The sequence below is a fragment of the Numida meleagris genome, chromosome 6 (genome assembly GCF_002078875.1).
Source record: "Numida meleagris isolate 19003 breed g44 Domestic line chromosome 6, NumMel1.0, whole genome shotgun sequence".
Taxonomy (NCBI): domain Eukaryota; kingdom Metazoa; phylum Chordata; class Aves; order Galliformes; family Numididae; genus Numida; species Numida meleagris.
The window spans coordinates 12962075-12974449 of NC_034414.1; the positions used below are offsets into that span (position 1 = coordinate 12962075).

The following is a 12375-nucleotide window of genomic DNA, read 5'->3' on the forward strand; positions in this document are numbered from 1 at the left end:
TTTGTGAGCAAGAAGACTAATGCCTGCGTCTGAAATGAGCCCTGCGCTGGGGAACGTTAAGCAGTTTCCCTCTGCCCGGTACTGCACACCTCATTCTTAGCTTCCCTTTCATCTTCTTCTACCTCCTGTTTGTTTGGTGTGCTTCTGCCTTTTCTAAATGATTCATACGGTTTTAGCCAAACAAAATGAGTAAAAGAAATACCCAGAATGTCATTGATGAGTTCCTAGTGCATGCAATGTTTTTGTTGCGTCTCTTAAAAAAATCTTGGGGTTTTCTGTTTTCTTTATTGGAAAGACTTCGTGGTCTTTTGGTTGATTGGTTTGGTTTTGTGGTGTGCAGGAGAATGCCATCTACATACCGTAGTGCTCTTTTCTTTTTACTGTGCACCATATGGGCCAGAGACAGAGCAAGAGGAATAATTTCTGTGAAATTCCACCCCCACTAAAGATAAGAAACTTCTGCTTCTGAGCCTATAAAATCATCAAGGAAAGACTTGACCCTTGGTCTGGAGCTTTATTGTAAATTACGGTCTGTTTATTGCGTCCTGGTAAGCAGATGCAGTCTCTTATCTCTCTTGCTTGACACTGTTGCGTTGAAGAATGAGTGAGGGTGGCATCTGATCCTGGCTCTGTGCGTTGCTCTCACCTGAGCCTGGAGGTGCTGCAGCTCTCTGCTGCTTCAGCCTGGGTGAGGGGTGAGACGTAGGTGTCTGAGAGCTTTTTCTTGTAATCTGTATCAAAACCACAGATGGCTCTGTTACGAGGTGCCTTCTCAGATTAATTATTTACTTCCTTTTGGCGACATTCTCAGGGGTTGTTTTTGTTACCTGCCAGCCTGCAAGGAGCGAGTTGGGTTGAGCCTAGCCTCATCAGGAGTGCTCCCTAGAAAGGAGTTACTTGTGCAAGCCGGCTTTTGTAAAAACTCATCTTATTCCTGTTACTGGGGAGCATAGCTTTGGGATGTTCTGAGGGCTTGAAGTTTATCTTCTGGTGCTTCTGCTCATACTGGTTCAGTGGAATTACTTTATACTGCATATCAAGATGAATCGTTTGTTGTTTTAGGGCATGCTATTAGATGGGTGGTAAGACAGGGAACTGTCCATACATCTGTGAAGACTCCTGGCCAAGGTTATGCCGACACAGCTCTTGCCTGTTTGCTGATGGTTTGTCTCTGCAGAGGGTGGTGGCTCTGGAGAGTGTTTCTCACAGGAATGCGGGTGACTTTTATTTCTGTGTTCCCAGTTACTGTGCAGCCTAAGGGCTGAGCTCTCGTTATTTCCTCATGCACTTTGATTCTGTTAGCTCAGAGCATTTGAATACGTTTCCTTCTTTATTTTCTTAGGTACACACACGAGCAGGTCATCACTGGCACATCTATGTCTGCGTATCTGATTTTGAGTCTTCATTTTCAGATCGTGATTTCTAGGGACTCTGTCCCTGGAAATAAGGCAAGAGCCCAGCAAAGGCCAGGTGGGTGCCCAGGATCGTGTTGGGAGTGCTCTGCTCTCCCTGTGAGTCAGGAGGATGCTGACAAGGTGATGGGGCAGGGGACTGTGGCCAGAGAAAGATACAGCTCGGTTTCGGGGCACATTGGTCCACACAGACAGTGTTTTGTGTGCTGGCAGCTCTCTCTGACATCAAGGCATAGCTTTGGCTGAGAAAGCAGCGAGCTTCTACCGTCACCCTCTGTGGTGCAGGTGGAAGAAATGCACGTTGGTTTCGCCGTAGCAGAGTGTAGCAGTGTGGAACCATGAAGAGAGAGTGACTCAGCCTTGCCAGTGCTTCTGGCGCGGCATTGGGTGTGCCAAGGTTTCACCGTACTTTTTAACATTGAACTGTGACGCTGTTGAGAAAACCAGCGTGAAGGGAAAAAAAACGGGTGCCTGTGGCAGGCATTACATCTACATATGCAAAATTGTGTTGTGTACTTAAGGAAGTTTAGCAACAACCCTGGGTTTTCCTTCTTCCGTGATTGCGCTCAGCTGTTCTTGCTCGTACTCCAGGAGCTTTATGTATTTAAATACTCAATCAAGGAAGAAAAAAAAAGAATGGTACTAAATTGGCAGGATCCTTCTAGGTCATGACATTTAATATGCTTTTATTATTTTTTCCCAGTGAAAACAAGCATAGGAATTCTCACGTTTTCTTGATGCTACACATCTAATCATCCATTTAAAACAGAATGTAGATTTAGGGGATTATTGGCAGCATATGGCTTCTCTGATATGTGAATTATGTTTTCTAAATCCTGGTGTTCTTTTAGCCTCCTTGCAGGGTCAGACGCTTCTGATAGCAGGCTTAGAGCTCCATACAAAAGAAAATAATTGCTTCTGGTCATGATACCAGTGCAGTGTCTGTTTGCGAAGTAGACCGTACCTGATTAACTGAGTTTCACTGTCTATGGATTTATACTTTAATACATTTCCCTTCCCATGGTCCTTAAGGTGCATCTTCAACAAAACTTTTTTAAAAAAAAAAAAAAAGGCCTTTCTCTGGGGAAGTTCATCATCTTTATTTCAGTTTGCATAATTCTTTGGTAGGGGAATTCACCTCCACAGTGCAGCTCTGTACAGCTGGGCACCAGGAGGAAATAAGCAGTGCAGAGCGCAGTGCTGAAGTCAGGATCCGGCCTTTCTAGCCAGCGTGCTGCAGGCACGTGAGTTAGACTCTGTTTCCAGTGGATGTATCTCACCGCTGGAGAAAGGAGACCGAGATGCTGTCGCAAGAGATAGACAACATTAGCGTCTGCAGAATCAAAATACTTTCTTCTTTCAGACTCTGCAGTTTGAAATCCAATTTCTGGAAACATTTCTGAGATGAAAAAATAAAAAAGGGAAGATGTTTTTTAAGTGACTAATAGACAAGACAGTTCTTTTTTCTAACGAACCTTGAACTAGTTTTAAAATTCTTCTTTCAACAAACTGAAAGCACGCTGTTAAATTGAATGGTTTCTTTTGAATTATCAATCCTAAATTAAATGTATTGTCACGTCCGCATTAAAATATTATGAACTATTTTTAAGTTCGTACGAAGCATTCGTAGACATTGGTATTATGAATGCGTTAACTCAAGTTCAATTTTAAAATATAACTATGGAGAAGAGCAAGGCTGTGAAATCTGGAATTAGATCTGTTGGCTCTTTGTCCTTTCATCTCTGTGACAATACAGGTAATTGTATGCATTTAATAAATCTCAACAATTCTTTCCTTTGTCTCTATTTAAAAAAACCCAACAACCCCGCTTCCCTTTGTCTATGCCTTTTATCAAGGACTTCATTTGAAGATGTTGAAATTTTGAGGAGATACTTAGAAATAAAAAAGCTAGGCAGGCAACGTATAAAAAAATTTGCTTTGAATCCATTTGCAAAAAGGCATCTTTTCCAGCTGAACAATTACAGATGAAATATTGTTCTAAAGTGTTTAGCTATTCCTTTATAAGATTTTAATGGCCAATGTCCTCCGGCATCACGTCAGTGCATTTTTATCTCGTCGTCTCTTTCTCCAGCTGTAATGGCTTTTCATTATAGCTGGAAGGTAGCTGGTCTAAAATATAAATGTCTTAACGCAGGGTATTTTTATGTGGATTTGAGACTATGTAATGAAAGTGTAATTGCTTCTGTGCCTTTATTGTGAGCACGTGCCCGATTCCTCTGTGGCGCTGCGAGTTCTGATCTCCGCTTTGCACTCAAAGTAAAAGATCGTCATTAAAGGAGCTAATAACAAGATTCCATATTCACGAAATGAAAACTGAAAATGCTTGGGGAAAAAAAAAAGCAGTTATCATTAACTAACTTTGTAATCGTATAACCTGCTTAAAAAAAATCCCCTCAACGAGGCTAGAAGTGCTAGAATAAGTTTATTGTACTCTATATTAAGCAAACTTTCTTTTTCGTTCTTGCTTGCAATATTTCACAAAGTACTGGCACTGCTAGTGAGAGTGTACGTGTTGAGCTCTAGCCAGCAACAAATATTTGCAGGTGGATGCAATATCTGGAACCGCCTTAAGCAGTACTCATTTCCCACTACTACAAGACAGACCTACGGTATGTGGTTTAACTGGTATTTAACTATTGTCTTCTGACTCAGTCTTCATGCTTTTAAATGCTGAACTATTTCCTGGTTCAGTGGGAGAAGCATACGCTGCAGGATAAGTGAACAGAAGGCCAGAGCTGGCAATTATTGACTCCAGAGCAAGCTTTTCCTCTGCTTCACCCCTGCAATCTCCTGGTAATGCATCCTAGGTCTCCTTACGGTTAGGACTTTGCTGCAGAAGCGCAAATAAGAATAGTTGTTTCCTAAATTTCTAGAAGTTTGAGCAGCCTACAAAGTTAAAATACATTTTAAAAGTGTCTTTTCCTTTCAGTTTTGTTTTTAGACTTGCAGGAAGGTACTGCTCTTTCTCTGGTGGAAGTTCTGGGTGACTCGCAAAGCAGCCCCCTCTCCATCCTGGCAAACCCACTGCCTGCTTGCTGTGCTGTTATGAGGCAGAAGGTCATAGGTCATTCCCCATGACCTTCGCTGTGCCCTGTAAGGTTATGCTTACATGCAAAATTCTGTGCAGTGCATTTACGGTTCGACCTGTGAGCAGTGTGCGCGGTGCTAATTGCGTGCCTGCATTTAGGGATGCTCAGGGCAGCTGACACAGTTGCTACTTGTTTATTTTTTCAGCTCCTTTTAAAGATAAGAAGAATAGTAAGTTGCAGTGTCCAGTTCTGCCACGGACCAGTTGCTGCCAGTGATGAGGTGACGCCCTGCACTCCTGTTTCTGCAAAGTTGGCTGCAGAAATGAAATCTGAGATTCTCCATGAAAAGAAAAAAAGGATGTAGAAAAGAAACCGAGTGTCTTATGTGCTGAGGTTTATTTGGAGTCATTTCTACGTGCAGTATTTCTCACTGCTGTCTTCAGATGAGTTCATTTCAGCTGCGTTAATCTGAGATTTGCAGTAAAACCTGGTTAGCTGAACACTGTGTCTCCTCCTATGGGACAATGTGGAAAAGATAAGAGAGAACCAAACTTCAGTTTCCCTTTTGAGAGATAGCCTGCAGATGTTTGCTCTACTGAAACAAGACATTTGCTGCTCCCACTTCCCGGGGATGTTGCAGGACTTCTGAAATCCTGCTGGAGGTTCATGGGTTAAGTTAATGACTCAGATCTGTTAGGGCTTGCGGTAGGTTGTGATGTCCACATTTGTCTGAGGGCAGACGAGCTGCTCACCTGACCTGGAGGGTGGACAGGATGTTTCCAGAATGATGCAGATCAAGCTTGTCATTGCGGGCTGCAAGGAAGCGAGATATGATGCAGTGCCTTTCCTTCTGCCAGCTGAGCAAACTGCCAGCATCTGAAATGGCTCTGATTTCCAGCTGTGCTCTGATGGTTTACCAGATTGAGTTTCACGTTCTCCCCCACGTGTGAGTTCAAGCCGTGCAAGCTCTTGGGGCAGGTTCTCTGAGCTGTGGCTTTGTAAACCAAAGCAAGGTTTCATGTGACCACTGGTCAAAATAATCTCCAGTTGCTGCCCATTGTATCTTTTCTTTGCACTTTCCCCTTGTTGTGCTGGCTGCGGAGGTTGTCAATGTAGTGCATTTGTACACAGCTAGTGCTAAAAGATCTCAGTGATGTTAGAACCTCTGGCAATAGCTTCTTTAAAAAAATATATATCTTACTCAGTTGCCAGGTGCACGTAGGAAGTGAGCACAGTGACCCACTGCATCTGTCTCCACCAGGGTTCACTTCTGCCACGAACTGTCACAAATGAGAGCTGAAGGGAAAAAAAAAAACCTTCACTTGCACAACTTCCTGCATCCTACTGATACAGTGTTCCCTTTTGGTCATGAATGGGTTATAAATTGGACAAAAGCTGGGTTGTGGGGTCTCGTCCCATTCTTCTCCAAGTGAATTGCTTAATTCTTGTGGCTTTGTAGATAGGAGAGGCATTTTTTGCAGCAGGCACAGATGGGGAAGGCTTTCTTGTGCTGTGAGATAGACATTCACCTCTAGACACAGGGCAGCCTGTGGTAAACCACTTGATGCCCTGGAAAAGGGGGTGGGAGCGGGACTGAGGCAGTACAGAACCTTGGCAGGCGCTTAGTGGCCTGTGATGCCGGGCCTGTCGTGGAGCAAATCTGAGCTATGAAACAGCTCCTCAGAGCAATGGGGACAGCAAGGGAGTGGAGGGGCTGGGGAGCAAACTGCACCTGCAAGCCTGTCAGATCCTGTTGAGAAATGGAGGCAAAGCCAACACCCATTATACTGAAATGCTGGGAAAATCAGTAGGTTGGTGGCTGTCATCAGACTGCTCTGGCTGCAAATTGTGTGCATTGTACATAGTAAACAAACCTGGTTGTTGCCTCTGATTGCACAGCTAATGCTTCTTTTTGTTGAGGAAGAAAACCCACAGTTTGTTTATGGGTGTCCTGTAGCACAATTACCAGCCTGTGGTTTGTAGGAATTGGGTGGTGTTTGGAAGTCTCTGGCTTGAGATGTTCCTATCCCTGTTTTAATGTATTGAAGGGAACAAAATGAGAACCAGGTGCGGGCTCAGCTGAGGACGCAAAAGGAAGCGTATGAGAAGCTAATAGAGTTTCGGGCATTAGCACTCTTTCAGCATGGCCATCTCGAAGAAACCAAGAGCAGAGACAGAAGTTTCTGAAGAAAAGGAAGTAGGTTGCTGGGGGAGGATGATGAGTAAACACAGAGCGTCCACGAGGAGCAAGACTTCAGGAGCCTGCGTAAGTTAACAGCGTGCATCAGCTGTTGAAGCAGTGCCCAAGTATGTGCTGTTTCATTACAGAGAGCTGAACTGCATTCACTTCTGAAATAAACCGTCCAGTCCCCCCCTTCTTTTTAATTAGTTCCTGTTGGGATGAGACATCTCTTCCTGAAATGAGAGAGAGGTAAAATTCAACCCCCACCCACAGACCTTTGCGCTGTTGACAGCTGTGATAATATGACACTATCGCCTGTAATTTGGATACTTCTTAAAACTGGTAGGAAGCATTTCTAGGAAGCTAATACTGAACTTGAAACCTCGCTTAGCAAAAGCCTACAAGTCGTATGCTGCTTATTATAACACACTGGTGGTGATCAGTATCTGCTGGCAGTCAAAGCCACACGGCGAAGAGTGGGGTAACCTTGCTTATTGTTGTGGCAAAGCGTATGAGGACAGTTTCTATTCTAAGATACCTCACTTTGTGTTGTTTTAAAGCATGCTTATGGGCGGGCACAAAATCTGCTGTTAGGGAATGCTTCTGTGGCAGCAAAACCCAGCACTCAAAAGTTAGAGAATGTCAGAATTCAAGCTGCTCATTTAGCTTTAATCAGTGCCCTTCCCAAGGGTGGTGGCGGGGCATAGGGCGCACGCTTCTCTCTTTCAGTCCCACTTCCCTGCCTTTGCTCAGAGCTTGCCCTCTCATCAGAGGGAATTGCTGGGGAAGCGTCAGCCTGCCGGGATACAATCTGTGATAAAGATGCAAGTTGTCTCTGTGCAGCAACCCTAGTATGGCTTTGTCAAGAGGCAGGGCCCCTGCTTTTGTTTTAAAGCAGCTTTCAAGCGGAGGTAGGCACCAGCCTGGCCCGGTTACGGGGTCTTTGCAGCCCAGTGGAGGCTTGGTGAAGCCAAGCCCCAGCGGTGCCCTGCCACAGCCTGACATTCAGACCCTTTCTCCCTAAATCCTGTTATCTGGGCCAGGTAACCCTGTTAAAGCTTAAAGAAGGTGGAATCTTCAGCCGTTCTGTAAAATATTTGAGTTTTCTTCATGCGGGTACAGTCGGTCTTATAGTGATATGCTGGTTTCTAAATGAAACACTGTTTCCCCGTGTCTTCCCTGTGTTTTCCCAAGTACGATTAGTGAGTCATTTTGATTGCAAATCCTTCCCTGATGGCCTTCATCTTTTATTCCTTCTTAAAATTTTAGAAACGTGACAGGTTTTTTCTACTTTAGCACTTTTGTCAATATGAAACGTCACTATTATCTGTTTTTTAAAAAGGCTGTTTCTGAGAGTCAGTCCTGTTCTTTACACCTCTCTCTCTCTCTGTCCTTTTCTGCCCACGCTTCAAATCAGGTTTTGGTTCTGTGGGCGGAGCAGGTTGTAGTGATGTGGAGGTGATGGATGGTTACGTGCCACGGTGATGAAGTGGAATAAGCGCTCGTGCTTGTGGCAGAATAGTATTTGTTGCAGAACTTGGATTGTAAGTGCACATGGTGTATAGCTCAGCTTCTATCCAGATTTTCTGTTGTGCTTGTCTTCATTTTTTGATGTAAATATTTAAATTTGTGTTTATTTAGCTTGCCGAGGAAGGTGTTCTAATTGAAAGCAAAAATGCCTGTGAACCATATGCCTTACTTTGCAGTCAGCTCAAATTAAATGTCTTTCTCTTCCATGATTTGTTTCCCCTTTGTGTCTATAAGACATTTTGCGTGAAATTCCCGTTGTTGTTATGACGCAGTCCTATTTTATGATCTCAGAGTCCACTGTGCGCTGGTTAGAGAAGCTATCAAGCGTGATTACTAATGCATTCTTCAAATGGTAGGTTAAATATTACTTCTGCAATTCCTTTGGTCAGTATTTTAGAGTGATAATAGAGATCAGTGTTACTGAGCCCTCTGGGAACACGTCTCTTCCTAAGAGAGGAGAATGAGGCACTGGAGAGCAGAGAGCTGTGACACACAGCTCAGGTGTTCTGAGTTTGTGCTGCTGCCTAATTGTAGGAGAGCCCTACTCTTCTTTTATCTTTCTGCATGAAAGTAAATTTTGGTACAAGTCAGTTCAAGGCTATATGTGTGTATATATATCTGTGTGATCATATATATGCGTGTATGCATTTGTGACAGTAGAATGGGAGAGAAGAAATGAGCCCTTAATGTGAAATAATTCATGTTGGTATGTAGTGTTATTTGTTTAGTATCAACTATTGTTTGAGAGAGGCTGAAGGAAAAGGAACTGTGTGCTGAGATAAGCAGTAGGAGAAATTAAAAAAAAAAAGAGAAGGAGGGGAAAAAAAGACACGTACGTGGCTTAAAAGATGTCCAACCCCAATGTGATGTTTTCCAGGCACTGGGATTTTCCTTTCTTAATTTGAGATTATAAACAAGTATTTTTTTATTTGTTGAATCCAGGAAATAACAAAAAAAGGACCATAATAATAATAATAATACATTTAACTGTTCCCAAAATACACATTTCTGTTGTTTTACTTGTCCTTTGTGTTTAAAGAGAAATCTTGTTATAACAGGTTTTAACTTCTACAGCTGATTAAGGAACGATTATTCTGACAAATAACCACGTGATTAATTGCAGGGGGAAAAAAAAACTGGTAAATCAAATGGAAAAGTGCTGGATTGTATTCACATTAAGCACTTAGCAGGAATTTTATCCATGGAGAATGGCAGCGCTATGTCTCTGGGTCTTCTGTTTCTGTTCAGCGGAGCTTGGCAGGAGATATTTGCACAGCATTCGTGTGCTCCCTGTCTACCTGCATCTCTGCTGGCAGCACGAGCACCAGGGTCTTCTTCAGCCCTGGCTTTGCCGTGCTGCTGTGGCTGCCTGGTTACTGGGGCTGGTGGGGACCAGTGTCTGCAAGCACACGGTGTTTGGTGTCGGAGCTCAGTGGGCACTGTGTTGGCTCAGCAAAGTTATGTGCCTTCAGACTCCAGCAAAGAGTTCTCTGAGCCTTCTGCTCACGTATCTGCTTTGCTGTAACGTTGTCTTTCTTTCTTTTGGGCTAGGCATAAGTTTCTTCCAAATGCATACAAAAATACATAATGTTGCTTATTTAAAAATCTTTCTTTCCAGAAGGCCTGTGCCAAGCAGCAGTGTGCCGGGGAAGTTCACTTGTAACCAGAGGGAATTTGTTATTAGCAGAATTGTTTGCGAGTGAGCAATGGAGATAGTGACCTACGGGGTTTATAAGATGCGGGAATCTGTCTGTCTGGCCAGCACTATAAATAAATGAGAAAGGCTTTTGAAAGATTGTCAGTTGGATGCGCGTTATTTTGTTTCGGCAAGTCTCCTGTGCTTCACAGGCTCCGTTCTGTGTGTGGTGCTATTTATAAGCGGGCGGAGGAAGAGTCTCTGGGAGGGGGTGATTCACAGACACAAAATAGGGCCATAAACAATGTTAACACTGTGCCATAATCCGATAAAATCAGAAACTTGGACAAAGAGTGCAACGCCGTTCCTCACTGGGGCTGTTGTGTGGCTCGTTCTCCCATTCCCACTGACCTTTGCTGACTTGCCGAAAACGCCAGCTAGTTTCATTTCCACACGGCCGGAGTCGTGGTTGCCCAGGCTGGCTGCAGAGGGCTGGGGTTCGCATTAGCATTCGTGTCAGGAGTCAGGGTGGTGAGTAATAACACTGAGCGTGTGCCCAACCTACGTAGTTCAAGGTAGCTTAGTTGCCTCTGGGAATAATATAGGTGCTTCCTTATGTCCTTCCTCTTCTTGATCTTGATCACAATGATTGCAGCTTTTCTACAGCAGCACTTGGAGGTGAACTGTGAGGCACAACATAAGCGATGTGTGTGTGCATTGTCTTCAAGGCTGTCTGATGGAGGGGAAGTGACTTGGCAAGCTTAGCCAAGTACTACGTTGCAGAGCCTATCCTAAAACTCAGGGCTCACGTGCAGGCTAGCGCATCGCCAAGACCGTGGTATGTCCCAGAATGTCCAGCAAGTAATAATTCAGTGAGTTATGCAGGAGGGGAGTATGTGGAGAGATGAAAGGAAAAGACTGCAGTGCAGAAATTAAAGATGAAATTGTCTGGTGGGTGGAGATCTCAAAGTGCTTCCCACTTGGAAGCCTATTAGAGCAAAATCAGAAAGGTATTTCTGAGCCTTTAATCCATGACAGAGATGAAGAGCGTATATTTTTAAACAAATGGAAAATACCCACACAACCTAATAAAAACACACTGACAACAGTGTGCACCCATCGTAGGCAGGAAAACCCCATCTTATGCTTTCTCCTATTATGGGAAGGGTCATTGTTACTTTTGTTACTTTTTCTGGTAAAGAATCTTTTTTTTTTTTTTTTTTTGACGTCTGTGGGAAAGGAGAATAGTCTGAATTGAGTCTTTGAGATGCTGTATTACAGAGAGTCACAGAAAATGTACTATGCAAATGACTATCTGCCTTATTAGATGCCTCAATAGAGTTCATTGTCTCGATATTGCTATTATTGGAGATGGATGGACACTACATGATTTTACCATCAAGCTGAAAAACTTCAGTGTTAGTCTCATTGCTAGGGTACTAACAGTGCACTGCCTCAAAGGAGAGAATTGAATTAAGGAGACTGAAGGGTCCATTGCTTTGTCCATTTTAGTTTGTCCTTCATAGACTGTGCATCATTTTAGGGGGCCATGACAGCCGTGGTTGTGCAGTGTAGGCCTAATTTTTTGCATCTTTCACTGTTAATAGAAAGCTAACTCTTTTATGGAAAGAAAGTCTGGCACCTGCTGTGATTTTGCCTGATTGCTGTCATGGGGAAGCCGGTGGTGTTGGCCCGCAGTGATGCTGGCACCTTCCTCGGGTGGATGCTGGCCCAGGACCAGCTCGGTGTCCTGGGGAAGGTGCTGCACCCCCAGTGTCAGCAGCTCAGTGCAGTGTTGCTCTCCTTCAGCTGGCTCCGTGCTGCTCCCAGCCTCTCCCTTGAGCTGGCACCGAGCCCCTTTTGCCTGGGGCAAAATCTAAGCCCTGAGAGCTGCTGAAGTCTATCTGTCCAGCATCACAGTCTGCAGTGGCCAAGTCTCCCCTAAACCTGCTTTTGAGGTCTTGCTTTGGATGTAGAGGGTTGCATTACAAACAGATGAGAGTACTTTTGTACGTCAGGTGCTTGACTTTACAGCTAACCCACGTTGTGCGGTGTGCGTTGGGTTTTTGTTTTGTTTATCTTTTTCGTAATCCCTCCTCCAGCAGCCATGGCAGGAATTTCAGCTATGAAATTTTCAGAATGGATGGTCAGCAATACTCTTCTTTTTTTTTTTTCTTTAGCTTTCGTAGCTGACTTGATGTGTTGCATCTGGCTACCTAACGCAATGGGAATTCTAAGTTAAAACTTAGGCTCAGGGACTGTGTGCTTGCAGTGTCTGTGGCCCCATCGCATTAGTAAGGATCAGTCACTGAGCTTGCAGCTAGGGATTGGGCAGGACTGCCGCTGTCTGTGGAAAGATGCATCTCCCCCAAGCAGTTTTGGCTGTCTTAAATCTACCCTTTTATTCATTTACTTCTTGGTATGGGGAGGGAAACAACCCAGTTTCTGCTGCTGCTTCATTGTTTTGTTAATATGCATGAAAGCTAATGTGTAACTAGAAGATCCACAGGCTAATCAGAAAACAGCAGCCTTACCTTGTGTTTGCTTTTCTGTTTGGAGAGGGGG

General features: G+C 44.0%; 1 protein-coding gene across 7 annotated transcripts in view; it reads left to right on the forward strand.

Moving 5' to 3' along the window:
* Positions 1-12375, forward strand: part of PTPRJ (protein tyrosine phosphatase, receptor type J) — a 78623-nt gene that overhangs the window by 4767 nt on the left and 61481 nt on the right. For 6 of the 7 annotated variants that reach the window (XM_021401440.1, XM_021401443.1, XM_021401441.1 and 3 more), the window contains exon 1: positions 6591-6728. The exons of the other annotated variant lie outside the window; for it this stretch is intronic. In XM_021401440.1, coding sequence (XP_021257115.1) covers positions 6606-6728 — 123 coding nt within the window. In that variant the 5' untranslated portion in view covers positions 6591-6605. Of the gene's footprint in view, positions 1-6590; positions 6729-12375 lie in introns of those variants that run through there. 7 annotated transcript variants of the gene reach the window in all.